This window comes from Perca flavescens, chromosome 1, assembly GCF_004354835.1.
Source record: "Perca flavescens isolate YP-PL-M2 chromosome 1, PFLA_1.0, whole genome shotgun sequence".
In the NCBI taxonomy this organism is placed as follows: domain Eukaryota; kingdom Metazoa; phylum Chordata; class Actinopteri; order Perciformes; family Percidae; genus Perca; species Perca flavescens.
In genome coordinates this window covers 27,309,692-27,332,434 of record NC_041331.1, presented here as the reverse complement: position 1 = coordinate 27,332,434, position 22,743 = coordinate 27,309,692, and the positions used below count along the sequence as shown (strand labels likewise).

Genomic DNA, 22,743 nt, shown 5'->3' with positions numbered 1-22,743 from the left:
ATATTTGTGTATACAGAGTGCTACAATCTACATAACTGTAAGTGTGTACAGTGATTCTGCAAGGTGTTTTTGCAGTTAATTCACATGCCAGTTTGCAACTGTCGGTAGGTTAATAAACCCTCCAGTATCAGTAGCATCTAAACTTTTATCCACCAGGGCCTGCGATGAATTTGCCTCCTTCACTGAAAAAAATCTGAAAATTAGACAAGCAGTCAGTGCCTCCATATCAGGTACAGGATGTGTTGTTCCTGTATCCACATAAAATCACTTCAAATACCATGACACAATTTGACGTGACTAACCATAAAAACCTGGACAATATTGAACCATATCTGAAATCCTCCTCCTGTTGCCTTGATATTCTGCCAAAGCCACTCACAACAATCTAGACATGTCACTAATGAGCAATTATAGGCCTATATCAAACCTTCCATTTTTAAGTAAAATCCTTGAAAAAGCTGTTTTACAACAGCTTAACTTTTTCTTGTCACTAAACAACTGTTTTGATGACTTCCAGTCAGCTTTTCGACTGAGACGGCTCTTGTTTAAGTCTTCAATGACATCCATTTGTGGCGACATTTCAGTCTCAGTATTACTTGATCTCAGTGCTGTATTTGAAAGAACAGGGACTACTTTGTTTCCATAGGTAATTACACATCTGAGCGGACAAATATGACATGCGGAGTTCCCCAAGGCTTCATTCTGGGGCCTCTTCTGTTTAACATCTACATGCTTCCACTGGCTCAGATTATGAAAAACAACTAAAGAAGTTACCATAGTAATGCGGACGACACATTAATTTACATAACCATATAACCAGGGGACTATGGTCCAATACAAACACTCTCCATCATCTGGATCAGCTGTCTGTCACCAGAGTCGGAACTAAACAACTCCCATAAAACTGCAGGTACGCTGCAACTCTGTTCTTCTAATTCATTTTTCTTTTTGATTTCCTTTTTAAAGTAATTCTTACACTGCACTGTAACTTTTATTCTTGTATTTCATACCTGTCTTATTCTATTTTAGCCGTTTTTATATTCTCTTTACCAGATGTTTTTAACTGCTCTTTAATGTTTTATGTAAAGCACTTTGAATTGCCTTGTTTCTGAAATGTGCTCTACAAATAAAGCTGCCTTGCCTTTTTCAGATGTTATTGAGATGGATCAATATTCTCTGAGAGTTCCCTAGTGTACTGAACAATCTGTAAAATCATATTCCTTGTGTTGATCATGACAGTAGTTCCTTTTAGTCCCAAACTTAAAAAAAACCCTATACTCAGATTTGACTACAATGACTAACCTTATTTTGCCTGATCTCACTGAGTGAAATTCATCAATTCACTTATCATTTAATCAGTCACGTAGACAACCGTTTAGCATACTTTATCAATTCCTTTGTGTGTCTCTGTGTGTGTTCGTGTCATCCTTATGGCTCTTGAGTAATGACACTAACACACACACACAAACACACACACACTACACACACTCACACACACACACACACACACACACACACACACACACACACACACACACACACACACACACACACACCACACACCCTGCACTGAGAGTTCAGTTCAAGTATGTCCAACGTGTCCTCCTCATTGGTGGGAATGTTTGTCTTTGTTCTCAGTCTGTTGGTTCAGAGTATTCTATAGTCTGTCTGTAAATAGCTGTGGCCTTGGAGACAAACACACAGCGCTCATTCCTCTCTTGGCCATTTCCTCGAACCTCTGCTCTCCTGCTCAGTCTAACCAGCGACACAGTTCTGGTAGAGCGAGAGAGCACAGCGCGTCCCAGTCACTCCTCCTTCTCGCTCTCTGTTACTCAAACCAGGATGGATCTACCCTCCTACCAGAGCAGAAATCTACTTCAGCAGTTGGCAAGTTGGGTTCTCATTTAGGAGTGAAACAGGAGCTTAAACAAACGTTCATTCTCCCCCTGACAAGATTTCCTTCATCTCCGCGCATCAACTTGGCTTTCGGAAACCTACATGATGACAGAAACCGGGCTACAATCGCGCTTTATTCTCCTGCTTTGCCTTATCTCCATCGCAGCGTGCAATATGTTTGCATTCACCGAGGAGCCCTCTGAGAGAGCCGGGAAGGGAGACGGGTATTGTAGTCGGATATTACGGGCTCAGAGCAATCGGAAGGAGGGCAACAGCGAGTTTCGCCTCCGCGTTGAGGGAGACCCGGAGAGCTATCAGCCAGGGAGCACATACAGAGGTTTGTGTTTATCCGTCGGATTTTACGCACACTGCGGTGGTTTCCACTATGTACGCATTGTGAAATAAATACGAGTCTACGGTCAGTAGGTTATGCAAACTTAATATAAGTTTCTACAGGGTCTACTTTTGTTGCGAAGCGAGTATGTGAAAGTATATTTGGTTAGTAAATAGATGGTTCCTGCATCCCAAAAACAAAATTTGCATTTCAACTATTTATAGCCAAAGGTGACAACAATTTACTTTCATGATGAAAAATTCAAAAGGTTTATATGAAGCTAAATCCCTCTGCAAACTCTTCTATGCTTTTTGGTATTCTCTTTCATAGTTAAAACAGATTTTTAAAAAGCCAGCAGTCCCCGATCTTATAGCTTTTGTTTAAAGTGGAAGTTGTTTGGATCTGCATGCGCCATCTGCTCTGTGAATCTCAAAGAACCATGCTGTTCTGGACTTGAGAATATATTGCACTGCGGTTAGTTCATTATTTTCTGATTTTGCCTAATTATAAATAGTTCCATATCATTCAAAGCCAATAACTGAATTAGCTCAAAGTGGGGAGTTGGTAATAGCGAGTTATTTTACTTCCCATCCCAAGATTCTGATAAAGTTGTCAAGTACAGCAAGTTTAAGTTTCCCCAAAGTAAATGAACATTCTTTTATGTGCTGCCGATTTGCAAATGCATAAAAACACTTAAACATCTTCTGATAAAAGCCTACTGCCTGGCTGAGACTGAACCATTATAATTGCTGTTATGTGAGCTACATCCTCAAGAACAGGTGGCACGTTTGATTGTACATAAAGTAATTATTATAATTCTATCAGAATATATTACCATTTATCCACCAGAGTCCAACACATACTATCATTTCACATTACTATTATAAGTGTAACACTACCCAGGCAGATAGTTAATTAAACCCACTTTAGTCTACAGGTATGTTTGGCAGTGAGTATTGTAGTTCAGCTGCTTTCTCTGTTAAGTGATCCTTGCTGTCACTCTTGTTTGAATCCATCCAGTGACTCTCATTGCATCCAACCCCTCCTACTTCAGAGGGTTCACCCTTATTGCCCTGAAGGAGGGTGCAGAAGGAGACAGAGAGGAGGACTACATTGGAAATTTCCAGGTAAGGTAGCAGCTAATGACATGACTGCTTGTACAATCAGAAAAGATTTGACAATTCGACAATTTGTACATTTTCTCATTCACAGTGCAGTTCCATGGCAATTAATTAACTTATCCTAATCTGCCACACCGGTAGTTAAACCTTGGTATTTAATGTCCATCCTGCATACCATCCTTCCTCTGGACTCCAGCACTGTGCATGACGTGTGTGAATAAATAGACAGATATTACTGTAGATTGGGGAGATGGGGGTGTTGACAGATTTTCTTTGCACAGCGTCCTGTCTTGACATGTCAAAGTGTGATAATTCTCACCTCAGCTTTTTTAATAGGCTTGGTAAAGCATATGAAAAGAACGTACTCTCAGCTCAGCTCCATGCAGCTTTGCTTTTCCAGGCTATGAAAGTACACGTTTGTGGAATTTGAAAAGTTGTGTGCTGACAATCAGGCATACAGTACAGTTCATGTATGTAGGAAGTGTATAATTGGTGTAGTTGAGAGGCTAATAAGCATTTTACACAGACAGGCCAAGCTGAAGTTTTGTAGGAAGCAGGGAGAGAACGGAGTGGGGTCAAGAGTGCCAAAAGAAGAGAGAGAAGGCAAGGAAACTGGTTCTGTTGCACGCATGTGATAATGGCCAAACACGTGAGGCCTTTGTAATTATTATGCAGTGTGAGGAGTCAAGTGGTAGAGAGAAGATTGGTTGATGGGGTATGTGTATGTGTGTGAGTCCAGAGAGAGGAAGGATAATAATCATGTAATGATAAACTTTATTTCTAGAATGTTACAAAGTATTATACATATACATATGGCATCATGTAATGTCTGTAGATGCTATTACAGCACATTCACAGTGTAAAACTACATTGTAATTTGGTGAAACCTCTACGTAACATTACATTTATAACCTTTTGAATTAATTCCACTCTACTGGTTCTTGTTCTTTCTCATGCCTTTTAGCTTACTGTGTCCTGCCAATGTTTATTCCATTCAAGTCTAGGCTACAGTTTCAAGAAATCCATAGAGCTCTCAGTGCACAAGATGACATCCTGTTTTCAAAGGATTTGAAAAGAACTGAGCAACTGAGGAATGGGGTTTTAGCTGTATCAAGTACCAAAATGTTAGAGAAATATTTGAGTTCAGTTTACAACAGTAAAGGTACTATATACCATGATACAGAGTTTTTTTTAAATAAGAAAATGCAAGTCATACATAAAGTTTTAAGCCAAATTCCCACTCCTGCCCAGAACTTGAGCATATGTCTTCGTAGGGCAGAAGTCGCAAAGAAGCAGTTGTTAAATGGGTTTAACGGCATATCTAGAATTCTCTTTTTCAGACTTTTGTGAACCTGTCTGTTTCAGTCGCTTCCCACATAAAACCCTATTATTTTATTGAACCTGTAGTACAATACACAGAAAGGGTTTGCACAGCAGCCCACGGGCTTCTCTGATCACAGCTACTGCCATGCCGTGGCACTCTCTGTGAACCTGAGCTTTGAATATGGGAGGACATAAAAAACGGGAACATTTTATTTTTGTCCTGTCATTAACCAGCGCTAACACTGGCAAGATTTCTTCTGTTTTATTTGTCCTTGCAATATATTTCATGCTGTTGTTATTTAGTGCCAGCCTTGAGTGTGCTCTTCAGCCATATGGCAGAGTGTGGCGTGGCGTGACAGGGCGCTAAACGTCAGGAGTGAAGAGAGGAAACACTACATCATTTAGTCACGTTCACTCTCTTTGCTTTCTATGCATGGATGCAACTGAGTGTGGAGTGCACACAAAATGATAGATAGATGTGTGACCGTAGACTTAAGATGTTGGCATCAAAAGTAAAAAGAATGGATATGTCATTAGTGGGACCTGCCTTTGATTAGAAGCCTGCTAGGTTTTAAGAAGTTGAAGGTATCAGCTGCAGATAATCACCTGTTTCGCCTGACAACGCAGTAAAAATAAACTGCTGTCCAAAGAGATATCCCTCTATCATCACCTGCTCAGTCTTCATGTTTTATGTCTTTTATGTCAAACACACACACACACACACCATTCCTCCATTCTGAAAGAGTCCTGGGTGGGCTGCCCTCTAGGCATTGAGAGAAAAGAATGGAAAAAAAGAAGCTGCAACAGAAGACGTCAGGCTTTATTTAACATACAGCTCATTTGAAATCTGATGGTGTGTCCCGTCTCAGCCGTCTTAGGACAGCTCCTGACTTGATGAAAAGCACTTTTATTGAGCTTTCTGGGAAGGTCAGCTGCCACTGTGTGTGTGTGTGTGTGTGTGTGTGTGTGTGTGTGTGTGTGTGTGTGTGTGTGTGTGTGTTTCTTGGCAGGAGCGTAAACCAGCTGGCAATGCTGGCGATGTCTGATGAGACATTACTTCTCAGCAGGGTGAAATGATAAAACAAGAAAAGGCAAATGTGGCTATGTCAGGGGTGAAATCGGTGCCACTGTGAGGGCAACACACTGTATGACTTAATTGTATAAGTAGACATAACAGAGATTGTGGGTGCATCGTCTTCACGTCATACTTCCACAAGGATGATCTGATATTACGACAACAAAGATGTTGGACAAGTAAACCTCTGTGCAAATTGTTCCATTTGCATTAAATTTTCCAAAGTCCCCATGTTATTTTAGATCAATTATGTTGTTTGGGTCTGACCAGTAGCTACTGTAGAGCCAAGCACTTACTCTGATGCACAAATGCATAAATCTTTCCAATTATGTGTTACATTTTTCTCCTTTCCCAACTCTCACCATCCATGTATTGGTAAAAGGTTTGAACATTTGGAATTATAAGAAACTGGTCATAGGTCGGTTAGCAGCAATTTAATTTTATTTTTTTGCACACGGTGTTTAATGCTTTCCCATGAGACTACACTGGTTTTAACATGTGTTGTAGTCCAGTCAGGCCACCCCAGGATGCCTGTTAGAAACCATGGGAACATGGAGGGGGGGGCTGTATAATCCGTCACACCATGATAGGCTGCGCACACACACACACACACACACACACACACACACACACACACACACACACACACACACACACACACACACACACACAGAGCATCCAGGCACCCCTTCTGATTCCGACTCTCGCTCTCTCATGCATTTAACACACACACACACACACACACACACACACACACACACACACACAGACATGCACATCCACACACAATCCACTTTAAGAGGGAACTCATTCATAACATGGCATGACAAAGGAAATTCTCTGCTGACAGCTTTATGGAGTGAGAACGTTGCTGCCCTGATGTCACTTCCAATCAAACAATCCTTGGTCTCTGGGCAGTGAATACTAGCTCGCTGGCTGCGCTCCCTCATGCAACCAGCTCTACTAATTTCCTCTCTAGTTAAAATCAATGAGATGCTCAGTGTCTCAGATGTGTACTTGAGTAGAGAGGGTAGCATGCATTTGGACTCTTCAGTTTGACACAAAGAGTCTGGAGACTTCCTTTTTTTTATGCTGCTACAGTGATCATGATATATACAGGGGTCATGATTGGGCATCTGGGTGTTAACTCTCTGATTGATCTAAGTAGCTGTTTGGTGTCAAATGTCTTAACCAGCTTTTTTTGGTACTGTGGTGGAAGGTTTGAAGGAGCTTGTGTCCTTGTCCCCAACACACTGACAATGACAGATTTTTCACAAGGACTGGAATGAGAAGAATCGACTGTCCTGTCTCTTATTCTGACTCAGTGGTTCCCAACCTTTTTGGCTTTTGACCCCTTGAAAAGAAGCAGTATCTACTCCTCATTAAAGGTTATGGCGACTGTTTCTTTTTAAATAGACAAAGTAAGAAGAGAAAGTATCCAGTACTTTCTTCTTTCTTTGTTTGGTAAAAAGAATAATGATTGGAGAACAACATATACAACGTATGTTTTATGTGGCAATCTTTTTTCTGCTCTCCTCTCCTGTTAATCATAGTTCAGAATGATTTTGTGGCCAATTGGAAGCATCCTGGACCTCAGGATGCTTTAACACTGGTGTTGGAACCAGCGCGTGTGAGAGGCTTCTGTTCATTTTAACGTAATAGCTGCTTTAGTCAGATGTGTTTGTTGTAAAAACAACTCTCACGTTGTGTATTTTGGATATATTTTTTGATGTGTCCTGAAAATGTGAAATCAAAGTCAGTTTCAGCTGCTAGTTATGTTTATAGGCACTTGAGCTGACAATGGGAGAGGAAATTAATATGAAATAGTCCAACGCCTAATGACTACAATCACATCCAGATGTTTCAAGTGCCTTTGAGGCAAGTCTTGTCTGAGGACATTTTTATTCATCACTAATCACATCACTCTTCTGTGTGTGTGTGTGTGTGTGTGGGTTGTGTGTGTGTGTGTGTGTGTGTTTTACAGATAATTGATGAGGAGGAAACACAGTTCATGACCAACTGCCCCCCTGCAGTGACAGAGAGCACTCCTCGCAGACGAACCAGCATCCAGGTGTTTTGGACTGCGCCTCACAGTGGCTCTGGCTGTGTCTCTATTAAGTATGTATATCGTGCCTGATGCTGAGCCTGATGAGCAGAGGCGAGTCCTCAGCTCAAATGCTTAGACATACATATACACTACTGGTGGAGGATTAACTCTTAGCTAAACCGGTCCTTGTCCTTGGTGAACTGTAATTCATTATGTTCTAAGAGGTCTGCTTGTGTGGAGGGTTTTTAAATGGCATTGTTTTCTCCCTTCATCGCTACCTGCAGCTCAATATAGAATACAAGATACAAGCTTAGTCTGCAAGTCCTGAATGATAGATTTGATTTGTAATTATCTCCTCTGACTATTTTCAAAGCATACTATACTAGGGGTTGCATGACTTCAGACTAGTTAAATATGCGTCACACATCTCTGTGATTGTCAGTCAATCAAAAGTTCGCCATAAACAAATATTCAGTGCAAAGTCTATTATCCGTCCTCGTTGGCAACAAATGCATTGGGTTCATGCTTAGTTATGTGTACACGCAATTTAAATGGCCATTAAGTTTAGCGCGACTCATACCTCCTACGTTGGGCTCCTTGTGATAATCCAGTCATATGATGCTGGATAGCCTGTAACGTTAGCATTAGCACGTAGCTCCTGCGTGTCTTTACACAAACAGCTGACTGCAAACGTCCTTTAGCGTAGCAGAAATCCAAACAGCTACAGGCAGTTCTCCTCGTCCTTAGCTCCAATATCTCCTTATATCCCAAACATTTCGTGGCTTTCAAATGAAGTTCCAAATGAGCTGTGTGTTTGACAAATTTTGCCACTGATGGTGCTACAGGTCTATGTTGTTAGTGACAACACCACATGATTAGCGGCTAGTCGACTTCAAGCTCAAAACGTCATTGTGGAGGAGTAAAGTCGATTAGTCTGTGCAACCCCTATACTATACGCTTTTAGATGAATATGGGTGTTTTTTTTCTACTTTTCATGCAGCTACACTAGCATGTCTTGTATTTTTGTGAATGTGAATTTATTATAGCAGATTGAAAGCACTTACATTAACGAGGGTAGACTTACAGTAATAACAGAAACACCTCTCTGTATAATGCAATACAGTTCAACAGCACCGCAAGCTACACCCTACAAAATTATCATAAGGATTTATTGCAGGACTTTTGAATCAGACTGCATTATTTTAGCTAGGTGTACTGGCAACTGAGTAACTGTTAGTTTTGATGTAAGAGAGGTTGATGTATCGTAATAGGATGGTTTTAAGCATTTGTTTTTCATCTTTTTAAATAAATGCTTTACAAGTTGGGTTATCTAGCTTATATTTAATTATGTCATACAAAGGTAACTCTAAGTGTTTTCATTTAATGTAAAGAACTACAGCTCTCTGGGATTGCGAACTTTGCTACCAGCATACATCAAGTCCGCATGTACTGTACAGTAAACCATTTTCAATACATCGCTTCCCCTAAGCTATGCAGAGTTAAGTACAGAATGTCTCGTCAAATTTTCATTCCCACTTGGCTTCATAAAATATTAATTACTTTTATTAGTTATACGGCTGATTGAAATCAATAAATTCTGCTGTTTTGTGTCCTCTGGGCTTACTTGGAAACAAAAGGGTAGTCATGTTCAGCTGAAGACAAATCATGGCTGGAATCCATTTATTAATCCAGTACTGTGGGAAAATAATGAGAGTACAGGAGGTAGAAAGATACTAAGGGATTGTGACTCACAATTCTTTCTGATCAATGCATTATTTAACTGTGTGTGTACCCAGTCAGTTTCCCTGCTGCCTGGTCTACATCTCTGCTGTTCCTATGTACAAAGGGATGATGAAAAGGTTGCATTTTATAGTAATGCATATTATTATATGGCTGATACAGAGTGCGAGAAGTTTTTTCTTTTCTATGTCTCTGTGCTTTCCATTTCCCTTGTCCTTATCTTTCTGGAGTATCTTCATGACCTGCCCTCTCAATAACCTCTAAGCTTTCCTATACTCTCTCACTCCTCGCTCTCATCTCTTCTCATTTGTATCCATCTCCTCTTTCTTTTAATCTTCACTGTGGTGTGTTGTCATAGTTTTCTCGCAGCAGGTCATGTCGGCACTTCGGCTCTCCTCATAAAGATCAGTGGAATGATGGCAGAATAGTACTCAGTTAGGCACATGGGTAGAGGGATAAAAGTTTAAAGTGTGCCAGAGCATGCAGCATAGAGAGAGATACTTGAAAGTGCTGAGATATGGATGTAGTAATACCAGGACGCAGACAATAGGGCAGGGAGAGAGTAAGAAGTTCAAAAGAGACACCTCTATAAAATCATAATTACAGGCTGGTGTTTGCCACTGTTCTTCCCCCTACTTAGTACTCATAAAGATGACAAGGCTTTTCTATGCCTCTGTGCTACAACAGAACAAAAGTGTTAATTAAATGGTATTGATTGAGGAGGTTCATCTCCTGTAACTAGAGGAAGAGACATTCTTGTACACTATGGCTGTGCTATCATACAGCTCATACCAGCAGAGAAACATGGGTACATATACACATACTGTGTAGTCAATACATATGCAGGGAAAGAAATAACATAATAATGTGAAGATTGCTAATTTGTATAGATTATGTTAGAGAGGACACTTAAATTACTACAAGAGGCAGGGTAAATGTTACGAAATTTCATTTAATATCCCAAAAGAGCTCGGTCACTCTGCCTGTTGTAAAATAACAAGGTTATTTAAAAAAAAAACATCTGGCCATGAAATTAAAAGAGTGTGTGTGTGTGTGTGTGGCATTTGTGTGACTGTTAGAAGGATTCCGTGACTCAATTGTTGTCCCAGGACTCTTGCTCCTCCCGAGTGGTTTTCTGCAGTATAATTGACGGGCAGTTGCTGTCTTTTAAATGGAATGACTGAGCTTGGTGGTTTGGTTCCATCTAAGGTTGGTCTGTGATGATAGGGTCAGGCAAGGATGCTCATTCAAACTCCTGTTCTCAGAGCACTGTCTTTGAAAGTCTTACCATCCAATCCAGTTATTTTCAGCTTTCCTTCATGCTAGACTCAAATCAGGCCAAGGTTTCTGTCACTGTGTCTCTGTTGCTGTTATCCCACTCTTGTTTGGTAAAAAAAATGTATCTATACGTTTTGCTGCACAACTAAAATCTTGTTTTTGCTGACTTACAGTGGTTGAATTTCTCATCTTCCTGCAGTGATACAGAAATGTGTTCTGTACACTTTGACGTCACTGTTAGGTGTGGATACAGGTGCAACAGAGCACACTCTGGACAACGCCCAGTAGTGATGCTGGTTGCAGTCAGAAGTAGGGATGGGGTTCAATAGCATCAAATTCAGTATTGAGTCTGTTTATTGAATCTGATTATTTTCAAATCCCTTATCAGATCTAATTAAGTTTAGCTTAAGTTTTTTCTTTTTAAATCTGTAGTCATCTAAAACTGCACTGCACTTGCCTCAACATATATAACTATTAGGTTAGATGATCTAATATCTGCTGTTCTTGTTGACTACAAAAACACACAGTCCACTCACAGTTGTACAGTGGTGTTACAGAGTGCAACACATTCTCTTGAACGGGCTCGTATGATATCGTATGAAAAGTAATGCACACTAAAACGTATGATATATGAAAACTAGGAGACCGAAGACTGGTCACATGACATTGGCTACAGAGTTCCGTGCTACAGAGCGGCAGTTGCTAGTTGTTTACGCCGCTACAGAGCTTCCTGATGCGGCTACAGACCTCCTTCACAGCTTGTCATATCAGCGGCAGTAGATGTGTTTAGCTGCTATAGAGCTCTGCGACATCGGCTATGGTGCTCCGCATGGTACTCTGCATGGTGCTCCGCATGGTGCTCCGTCAGGTCAGTGGTAGTTGGTGGTTTAGTTACCCGAGAATAGGTGACTGTGAGCTGGGTACAGAGCACCGCGCGCTGCCGGTCATTTTGGCGGAGAAACCGGTTAAGTTTAGGCAAGAAAAAGTGAGCATTATGCGGCACCGAAAGTTAAGTTTTAGGCACCAAGTTTAGGAAAAAGTTTGTGGTTTGTATTAAAACACTCCCAAGGAAGTGAAGCCATCTACCCCGACCACCTCCCTATGCGGCCATCATCAGCAGCAGTCAATGTGGTGCTCACAGCAACAAAAAAAACGTGGAAATCAAACGAATTACAGTTATGTGTGTTTCCGCATATAAAGGATCATTTAAGTAAAAGAACTGACCAAAGTCTTTTCAGTCTTGTGCTGTGTATTTTTGTTCTCTGTCTTTTTTATTGCTTGTATTGTGTAATTGTTTTTAAGCACTTTGTGATTTTATATCTGTGAAAGGTGCTATATAAATTAACCTTACTTACTTACTTAAAAAGTAAGTCTAAAGTGACTTTGGCGATGGCAAAAAAATAAGAAGCAGTTACTAGACTGTTTTGCTCTTTGCTAATAAAACAAACTAAGGAGAAATAAACTTTCCGTAAGATATTTGTTAGCCTATTTTGCCTATTGGAAACCAGATCTAAAATGGAACCAGCTATAATAACCCAACCCTAGTAAGAGACACAAAGGACTTAAACGATTTCAACTTAAATTAACCAATAAAAGGGTTGCTCTTCAGCACAGTGTTTCTAATTATTACCTGTTTGCAATTGGGCTTTTTTTACTGCTGCTTGATTTGAAATGGTAGATAAATGAGTGCTTAATTCTCATTAAACCTTTCATTGTACATGTCCCCATCTCTGTTCCCCAATTTTTTATCCAGACTGTTCTTTGTGCAATATCAGATCTAACTGTCCTTCAAAGCAACTTTTAGCAAAGAGATGACAAAAAAGTGGAGCTCTAGTCAGGAGTTACTGTAACAGCTGAATCCTTGTGGTTGGAGCCAGAGTAAGTCACCCATCAAAATATAATCCATATGTTGCACTCACCATTGAAGTTGCCACTATCTCTCATCTTTCCATTTGTAGGTAGGAAGCAATTTATTTGTCATCCCCCTCTGGCATGCAATATGGAGGGTAGTGCAATGTGTTCTGATGGGTTGTCTGAGTGAGACAGTGTATCAGTAATCAGATGAATGTCACAACCACATGCAGCTGTCAGAGTCTGCTAATCTCCTTCAGCACAATGATAGGACAGATCAAGGAGGACTTTGACAGGCCACTATAGTCAAGCAGATACATATAAATTAAATGTAAATATGTTTGCTTTTGTGCAGTGGATTTTTGTAGGGCAGTTGTTTCTTTTTTGTTTAAAATTAAGTAATTTAATCTCTGTCTGTAGCAGGAGCCAATATAACGCGGTAATCTTCAGCACAGGCTCCAGACTCAGATGTGACTGACTGTTTACATCTTGCGCACACGTGCACAAGCACTTGCCCCAGTCAAACCCAAGGGGGTAAGCAAGCATCTGGCAAGCGTAGCTCCTATGGCGCCATTTTGATGCTAACAAGCACTCACCCTCCGTTAGCATCCCATTGACTGCCATTCATTTTGACATCACTTTGACAACGAATAACTTTACATCTTAAGCATTTAAAGACTCTATTTGTCCATTGTTTATTTCTAAAAAAACACGACAATGTATAAAAGGCTCCATTACCTTGTATCTCATGTTATGGCTCCGTAGCAGACATTTTTGTAAAAATAGGCTAACGATTGTGTCATAACCACGCGACTTACTGTTGCATAGTAGAGGAATTACCGTATAGTACACTTTCGAACAAAAAATTCCTTTTAAATGACTTCTTTCTTTCACGTGATCTAGACTTTTTATTTGTCAAGGAAACTTGGCTGCATGATGGTGATCTAAGCCCTTTTACGGATTTCTCCCCTGGTGATTGTGACTTTTTTAATTGTCCCAGATCAACCTGCAGGGGTGGGGGTTTAGCGACAATCTTCAAAAATTGCTATAAATTCCATCAATTGCCAGTTAATAAGTACAGTAGTTTTGAGGTGCAAGCATTTAAGGTTGTTTTGACCTGCCGACTGATTTGTGTGCTGGTGTATAGACCCCCAAATTGCAATAAGAAATTTTCGGAGTTTCTATCCTTGATTATACCCAACTCGGATAAGATTTTAATCCTTGGTGATTTTAGTATCCATGTCTGTTGTCTGTTGTCCATCAAAGCCTTTAGTTATCCAGTTTCTACAACTTGTGGACTCATTCAATCTGACTCAGTCTTTAACTGGTCCCGCACACAAACATGGTCATACACTTTATCTTGTTTTATCATTAGGTTTTCCTGTTTTAAATATTTAGCTGGATGTTACCATTACCTAAGCCTTGCTTGCCAGATCGCTACATCCGAGCACTGAACCCGTTCACTGCTAGGCAATTTTCTGATGCTTTCAGAGTCCTTTTGCTAACCCTACAGAGATAACCTATGCTGCTCTGTCTACAGATGAGCTAGTTATTCAGTTTAATACCACTGTCACAGATGGTCTTGATATTGTTGCCCCTTTTAAACTGAAGCTACCCAAAGTCAAAGCCCAACCTTGGCTTAACAGTGAGACTCGTGCCCTTAGACAAAAGTGTAGAAAAGCATAGAGGAAATGGAAAAAAAGATAAACTGCAAGTGTCCTATGAGATACTAAGAGATCACCAGGTATCCTACCAAAGCCTTTTCAAAGCATCTAAAGCAAAGCATTTTTTCTGATATCATAGCTAAAAATGCACATAGCCCTACAATTTTGTTTATTGCAATAAATACTGCACTAAATCATGCTATTGCACTCCCTTTATCAACAAGGTTGACACTATCAGATCTTGTATTTCACTTACTGATCATGACCCTTCTAAATCAATCCCATGCCCTGCTTCTCTGAATTGTTTTGTGCCCGTGGCCCTGTCATCATTGATGGATATTGTATCACACATGAAACCTTCTGATGCTATTGGTCCCAGCCTCTTGTCTGTAATACATAGCTCTCTTATGAATGACACAGTCCCATCTAGCTTTAAACATGCTGTGGTTCAGCCTCTAATTAAAAAACCCAACCTTGACCCAACTGATTGTAACAGCTGTAGGCTTATTTCTAAATTATCGTTTATGTCAAAGATTTTGGAGAAGGTTGTTCTTGCACAGCTCTCTTCATTTTTAAGTGAAAATAATGTCTTGGACAATTTTCAGTCTGGTTTCAGAGTACACCATAGCACAGAAACAACACTTCTTAAAATGCTAAATTATTTGTTGCTGTTCTGTAATGGAGGAAATTGTGCTATTTTACTCTTGCTGGACCTTAGTGCTGCATTTGACACTGTTGATCATGTCATCTTGTTGGATTGCCTTCAGGATAGTGTAGGGATCCAGGCTGTTGCTCTTCAGTGGTTCAATTCTTATTTAAAAAATAATATGGGCAATAAAGAAAAAAAAAAATAGAACCTTTTCTGTTGAAATTGGAAATATCTCCACCTCTTCGGCAGTGATTACATGCGGTGTACCTCAAGGTTCGATTTTAGGGCCAATTTTATTCTCTTTGTACATGCTCCCATTGGGCTCCATTTGTCACAAACATAACATATCTTATCTCTGTTATGCTGATGACACACAGCTGTTCCTGCCTCTAAAAACAGGTGATACCAATTCTTTAAACTCACTTTTGCACTACCTGAAAGACATTCAGTGCTGGATGGCTAACAATTTTATCCAACTTAATGAGAGTAAGACGGAAGTAATGTTGTTTGGCCACCCAAATTGAGTTGACAAACTCTTGACAAGAACAATTTGGGGACTTTAGCCTCAAGTGTGCGCCCTTTTGCCAGAAATCTAGGTTTTATCTTTGACCCAGCATTACAATTTGACAAACAAATTAGTTCTGTTGTCAAATCTTTTTTCATCTCAGGACTATTGCTAAACTAAAATCCTTCCTCTGTGGTAAGGACTTGGAGACTGTTATTCATGCTCTTATTTCGTCTCGTATTGACTACTGCAATTCCTTGTATTCTGGGATTTGCCAATCATCTTTATCACACCTGCAGCTTGTCCAGAATGCGGCTGCTAGATTGTTGACTGGTACCAGAAGGAGGGATCATATCTCCCCAATATTGGCTTCTCTTCACTGGTTACCGGTCAAATATAGAATTCATTTTAAGGTAATGTTACTTGTTTTTAAGGCATTACATGGATTTGCCCCTTTATATATTGCTAATCTCCTTATCCTACATCACTCCTCCAGGAACCAAAGATAATTGAATAAGTGTGTTTTAGCTATTCCACAGTCTTGGATGAAAACAAAGGTACAAAACTATATTTTTATTGTCTTCCTTTGTTTTTATAACATAATATAACTTTGTACAGCACTTTGTTCTGCCTAGGTTAGCTTTAAATGTGCTCTATAAATAAATTGATTTGACTTGACTTGATCTACTGAGCATGCAAATGGAAACCAGCCATAGAAAGACTAAATGTATCTCGCTTTTTTCTTTTTTCTTTTATTCTCTTTCTCACTCTCTCTTCTTTATCTCTTTTTGTTAAGGTCTCAAACATGCATACAAACTCCCTCCCACACAGAATCACACACATTCAAATCAGTGCACTTTTGGGGTTATTGGGATCGGTGGCCGTGTGGATTCGGCAAAGTGAGATAGAATTTAAATTGGATGTTAAATAAGCATTACTCTGCTTGATTGTCTGGCCAGCCCGGGAAAGTGGGCAAGCAGTGAGGCAGAGTGTGCTCCTCTCTCTCAGGGAGATATGTGAAATTGGTGTGAGATTGAATTAAAGTGTGAACAATTACGCCTCATTTCCACTGCATGGTTCGACTCGCTTTTGGTACCATGTGCTTTCCCCTATTTTGTTTTCCCCTGCAGATAGTACCCCTTCAGTGTAGGCGGGACTCTCAGTTGATCGGCAGAGTGATGCCACATGAAGAGATGTGCTGGTGGTGTTGCTTACCTTGAATCATTTCATCCACGTTGGTCGTTTTGGCCATAAATCATACTTGCGCTTACCCACACCATCATAATCTCACATTTCCCCCAATATACCCCAAAATGTATGCATATGTTGTGTTTGAGTGAGATTGAAAATAATAATAATTTGACTGAAAAGGAATGTCATTTGAGCTTACAGCTTCTTGAAATCAAAGCCTGAATCTGCTCTGTGGCACTGCTGATAATTTGTTGAAAGGTTAATAGATCAATCAATCACTCAATATAGTATATTTGTGGACAAATTATAATCTTTACATTCCGTTAAATTTATAGAAAGATCACAATTTTTCTGTTTTGCTTCTCTTCTTGGTTTAAAAGGATGTCAGAAAATACAATTTTGAGTATTTTAAACTTTTTCGATCAAACTCTCTCACACACCACTACCACATATATTGTCTTTTTCTCGATGTGTATACTATATATATATATATATATATATATATATATATATATATATATATATATAATTTTGTTACGCTGTGAGTAGTAGTGTGTGTAGGAGAGTATGGTGATGAGTATAAGAGAGTGTTATCAGGACACATAATACCAGAGCAAGTCGGGATCAAGTCAGACACAAATCTAAATGGCATGCATTGGGCAGCGATCGCTGGTGATCGATTCTGCGCTGACCTGGCTCATCTCGAGCAAGCCTACTTATATACAATCTGACCAAACCAATACACATACACAGGGGAGGACAACATGGACAATCACTAAAACTCTCAGAAAGAAACTCTGATTCTGCTCCTGACCCAGGAGCAGAATGTACCGCTTTGAGAGCAAATGAAGACGAGACACAGCACAGTGGCCTCGAACCTGGCATGTGTTGTGTGAAGATAACACTCCCTGTGCTGGAGAAAAGAGGGGGCCCAAGAAAGAAAGTATGAGATGAGGGGAAGTACAGATCAGGGCTCACAAGGTCTGACAGTCTAGATACGTGGACCGGCTCTGGCTTTTTATCTGTTACTAGGGAAACTTAGTCTCTCCATGCTTTGTGATCCCACAGATCTGTGTATTGAAACTCCGATGCTTGACTGATTAAACGAATGTATTTGACTTTATCTTATCGTCTTACTTGGCTCTTGCTTAGGATCAATGTAATTCCAATTTAATGCATGCGCTGGGATATATAGGTCTTTTATTTGGAGTCAGACACATTGTCCCAAAAGGGGGGACACAGAGGAGGAAATCCCCAATAGATGACCTAAATGGTCTCTCATATCCCGAGGCAGTGTGTGCAGGATATGACCTGCCTTGACCGTCTCTGTTTGACATGGAAGTTTTGCAATGATCACCTCTTGTTTCTTCTATTTTATTGAAGACTATTCCTTTACTTTTTGATATTTTGATATGTTTCTGTTTATCCATCTCTCATACACACTGCTTACATTAAAAGTGTAAATAAAAAAATAGAAAATAGAAAAAGTAATTGTTATGTTTAAACATGTATATCACTGTCATATATTGTTACCATAGAGATTTGGACTGTACAAATACCATCCCCAAACCAATAAGTCATCATTTATAATGTATTTTAAAAGCCAGTTTTGAGAGATGTATGGGTCCATTTAAATATTGTACACAGCTGGCTCATTTCAGTGTATTATTTCCTTATAAAATTCAATAAATGTTAAACACGCTCATTAAGTGATTATTAGTATGATTGTTATATTTAGTTAGAGTAGCTATATTGGTAGTATAGTGATCGCATGGTTAGTTAGCATGTTAACATTACATTAACTAACATTTCTTGTGGATAGATGTTTTTTGCGATTACTCTATTATTTACTGAAAGTACTCAAATATGGAAATTACTTAATTTCTCTCATCTTCTATGTCAATGTCCACCAAGTCACTGGATGTATTTTCTTGCTGTGAAGGACTGGTTCTGGGATCATCTCAGCTCAATAGAGCACAACACAGCTCAGCTTAGTTTGATACTCCAGAATGAATGCTATCCAAACAGTCCAGCTGGACGGGGCCCACCTGGATCAGACTTTACTCCCAGCACTTCCATCCAGCACCTCATTGTTGGGTTTTATCCCCATGGAAACCTTCCTTTAACCATAGCTGGTGTTTGAGAGGAAGTTAGGTGCCTGGAGGCTTGTTTTCTGTTGTTGTTTTCTCAAGTCTGCTGGCCTCTGAAAAGGTTTGTTTGTGGCTGATTTACATGTCAAGGCCCCTCTCAGACCTGTGTTCCCCAGCACCCGGTGGAACAAGCCTCTTAGACAGCTCAATCTAGCGAAGCTCCCCTCTGCCAGGCCTCACATTTTGGGCAGCATTACTGTTGGCCTGTCATTCAGTTCTTATCGACACAGTGCATATAGCTTAATACTAGTATGTCTGCATTTCTGCAAATGTTACTTACAAAGTGCCGTAGGGACTTTATTCAATGCCAAAAAATATTTTTTGTTATTGCTGTCTTTCTCTCCTTTTCAGTTTTTTCTTCAGCCTTTCAGCATCTAATTTTTGTGTACGCGTATATCTTAATGCTGATGCATGCTTTTTGTGGTCTTTGTATGAGATATTGAATGCCTGTGTCTGAAAGACTGATTTTGCAATTTCCCTGTAGGCTCTGATACCTGCTTTTAGATTTCTTCTGGGGGAAAAAGGAAGATGATTATGAATAACTCTGCACCTGTTCCATCTGCCACAATCCACTGTTCAGACTCTGTCACATTTTAAAAGCCAAGATTTTCCACATTTCCTGCTGCCTGTTTTGTTTTTTTAAACCTCACAGCGTCTCCAAAATGTTTCTAATCTTTTCCTGTTGTGACATTTAACTTATACCTTTGCCCTTATGCTTACATTTGCACTCAGTGCTGGCCCCAACAAGCTTCACACCTCACTATCTTCATCTCTTTTTGTTTTCTCTGTGCAGGGCCAGTATTGTGCAGAAGAGGATAATTAATTTCCAGGATGAAGGCTCACTCACCAAGCGAATGTGTGAGAAAGGTAGGTTTCTTTTATTGACATAGAATGTAAAATTGACCATGTATATTCCTTCAATTTCCCTGCTGTTACTCTAGTTCCCTCCCAACTTAGTCTCTTTTTTGTCTGTCTTCTTCTATACTATTGTCTTTAATTTTTTATTTTCACCGGGACAGTCCTATCTGCCATTATGCTATGCCATGTGAATGTTAGTAAATAAGTGTGACCCCCTGACTGCATGACATTGGATGTCACACTGCGCAACAGATCAAAAGAACTGTGCTGCACATCCTCCCCTTTTCTCATACCCTCCCTCTCTTCCTTCCTTCTGTTCCCCACTTTCTTAAACCACCCGTCTCCTGTATGATGGGCTCCACTCTCATCTGCTCCTAATAGTAATGAGCATTCTCTCTACACCTGTCTCATGGTCTTCTGTATTTCTCTCTGGCTCTTTTACTTTTTCCCTCATTACTATACAGAATCCCTGTATGGAGACACTACAGATAAACCTCTGCTCAGCTGTTGTGCCTGTGGAACAGCAAAGTACAGAGTCACCTTCTATGGGAACTGGTCAGAGAAGTCTCATCCCAAAGACTATCCACGTAAGCACAAACCTCACCTCAGCTCCTTATATTCTGTATTTATTTATTTTTTGTTGCTGTTGCAAAAATCCCATGAAAAGACCTAAGTCAGCAGTGAATTGATCATGCTAAAGCGTATTTCCAGTGTAGCTGAAGCCTGTTATAGTTTATTCCATAGATTATCAGGCCATGGACTTTCATTGTTTTCCAATGAGCAACATGGGTTTTGCAGTTTATTTTCAGCTGATTCCAAATACACCATCCTGCTGCTGTAAATACTCACTAGCTCACCACATCTGCACTAGGCCTCGACAAAACCGGTGTTACCGATTACACCTACACACATTACTAGGCGACTGCTACTACTCTGTGCTTCTGCTGCTGTACAGAGCAGACACTTTCAGTTTATAATTATAGTGTCCGTCGTCCGACTTTGATAACACACTTAGTATTTAAGTGGGCGCTATTACGGGAAAATGAACTAAATGGGTTTTATTTCTTTCAAAACAAAACGGTGGGCCAATAATGTAATCCTTTAGTTAGTTTAGTCAATTTATTGAACACGAAAACATAAAAAATACAAAAAAATACAAATAGAAAATAGAACTTATAAGCAATAAACAGAAAAGAAAAACAAATGAGATCATCAGCAACAAATAAGCCACATAACACCAGAAACATGACTACCGCGGCAAGTCGAATCTGTAGCTAAAATGAGTCCCCAAGAAATACACTACTTACTCCTCTTTGAGTAACTTTTGTTAAAAATTACAGTGCCCAGCTGTGTTAAAGGAACACGCCGACTTATTGGGAATTTAGCTTATTCACCGTAACCCCCAGAGTTAGACAAGTCCATACATACCCTTCTCATCTCCGTGCGTGCTGTAACGCTGTCTGACGGTTCCAGCATAAGCTTAGCCCAGCACAGATCCTGCAGGTAACTGGTTCCAACTAGCCTACTGCTCCCAATTGTGACAAAAGTGACAAAATAACGGCAACATGTTCCTATTTACATGTTGTGATTTGTAGAGTCACAGCGTGTACAAAAAACAACGTAACATGAAACACAGCCATCTTCTAACAGTAAACAAACCGAGAACTATATTCTCAGACAGGCTTGCTGCGAGCATATCACTCCGCCCAAGTACTATATTCTTCCGCCTGAGAATATAGTTCCCGGTTTGTTTACAGTTAGAAGACGGCTGTGTCTCATGTTACGTTGTTTTTTGTACACGCTGTGACTATAGGAAAATGTTGGCGTTATTTTGTCACTTATTCGGAGCAGTAGGATTGTTGAAACCAGTCACCTGTATGTTCTATGCTGGCCTGATGCCGCTGGAGCCGTCAGACAGCCTTACAGCACGCACGGAGATGAGAAGGGTATGTATCGACTTGTCTAACTCTGGGGGTTACGGTGAATAAGCTAAATTCCCAATAAGTCGGCGTGTTCCTTTAAGAAATACCTTCTTTTTGAAAGTCATATACTAATGACCCTTTTTTTAATATAAGTTTTGAATGAATGATTGGGCTGGGGGTGAGTGCCATGGACTGGGAAGGCACGGAACGTTTTGAAACAGACTGACACATTTACAAAATATTCTGTTTTACTTGGAAAAAGACAAAATTTCCTCTAAGCTGTTGAATGAATATTTTACATATATTCCCATTAACTGGCAAAAAAACTCCCTTTTATACTGGGATCAGTCAGTCATCCCTGTCCCCCCTGCAATTGGTCCAGAACACTGCAGCAAGGCTCCTGACAGGTACCCGGAAGAGGAACCAAATTACTCCTATCCTGGACTCTCTCCACTGGCTGCTAGTTTGCTTCAGGATTTTAAACTTCTCCTGTTTTGTCTATAAAGCCCATACCAGGCTGGTTGCCTCCTATATCGCAGACCTCTTAACCCCGGCTAACTTGGGCCTACTGGCTGTCTCGCACCCTAAACTTAAGCTCAGGGGTGACCGCTACTTCTTTGCTGTTGCGGCCCCCAGACTGTGGAACAACATTCCCCTCAGATCTGCCCCAGCCATTGAGTCTTTAAAGTCCAGGCTCAAAACACACTCTGATTCACTCGTGTTTGAATCCTCCTGATGTGGCTGATTTGTGTTTATTTGTGCCTATAAGCTGTGTGCAATGTGTGTTTATGTTGTTTTTTGTGTGATTTTAGCTACCTGCTCTGGTCTGTACAGCACTTTGGTCAACATGGGTTGTGTTTAAATGACTTGAGAGCTGACCATAAACTGGCCCGAGGCCCTTTGTCGCAAACTGCGGCAAAAAAAAAACCCCAATTGAGATGCATAGTCCAAAGAATGCTCCTAAAACCTGAATTATATCGGCATATCCCACATGTCTTAATCAGAGGCTTTATTCAAAATATACAAATGGAATATGCTGTTTACATGACCTGTATCAAATTCGGAATATTGTCATATTCGGAATAATAGTAGAATATTTGTGTGCATGTAAACATAGTCATTGTTAAAATAGGATCGAA

General features: G+C 40.1%; 1 protein-coding gene across 1 annotated transcript in view; it reads left to right on the top strand.

The window, feature by feature from the left end:
- Positions 1 to 1,670: 1,670 nt before the first annotated feature.
- Positions 1,671 to 22,743, top strand: part of spon1a (spondin 1a) — a 72,009-nt gene continuing 50,936 nt past the window's right edge. The window contains exons 1-5 of the mRNA XM_028581331.1: positions 1,671 to 2,233; positions 3,251 to 3,357; positions 7,734 to 7,867; positions 19,618 to 19,691; positions 20,147 to 20,269. Of these exons, the coding sequence (XP_028437132.1) occupies positions 1,999 to 2,233; positions 3,251 to 3,357; positions 7,734 to 7,867; positions 19,618 to 19,691; positions 20,147 to 20,269 (673 nt within the window). The 5' untranslated portion in view covers positions 1,671 to 1,998. The remainder of the gene's footprint in view (positions 2,234 to 3,250; positions 3,358 to 7,733; positions 7,868 to 19,617; positions 19,692 to 20,146; positions 20,270 to 22,743) is intronic.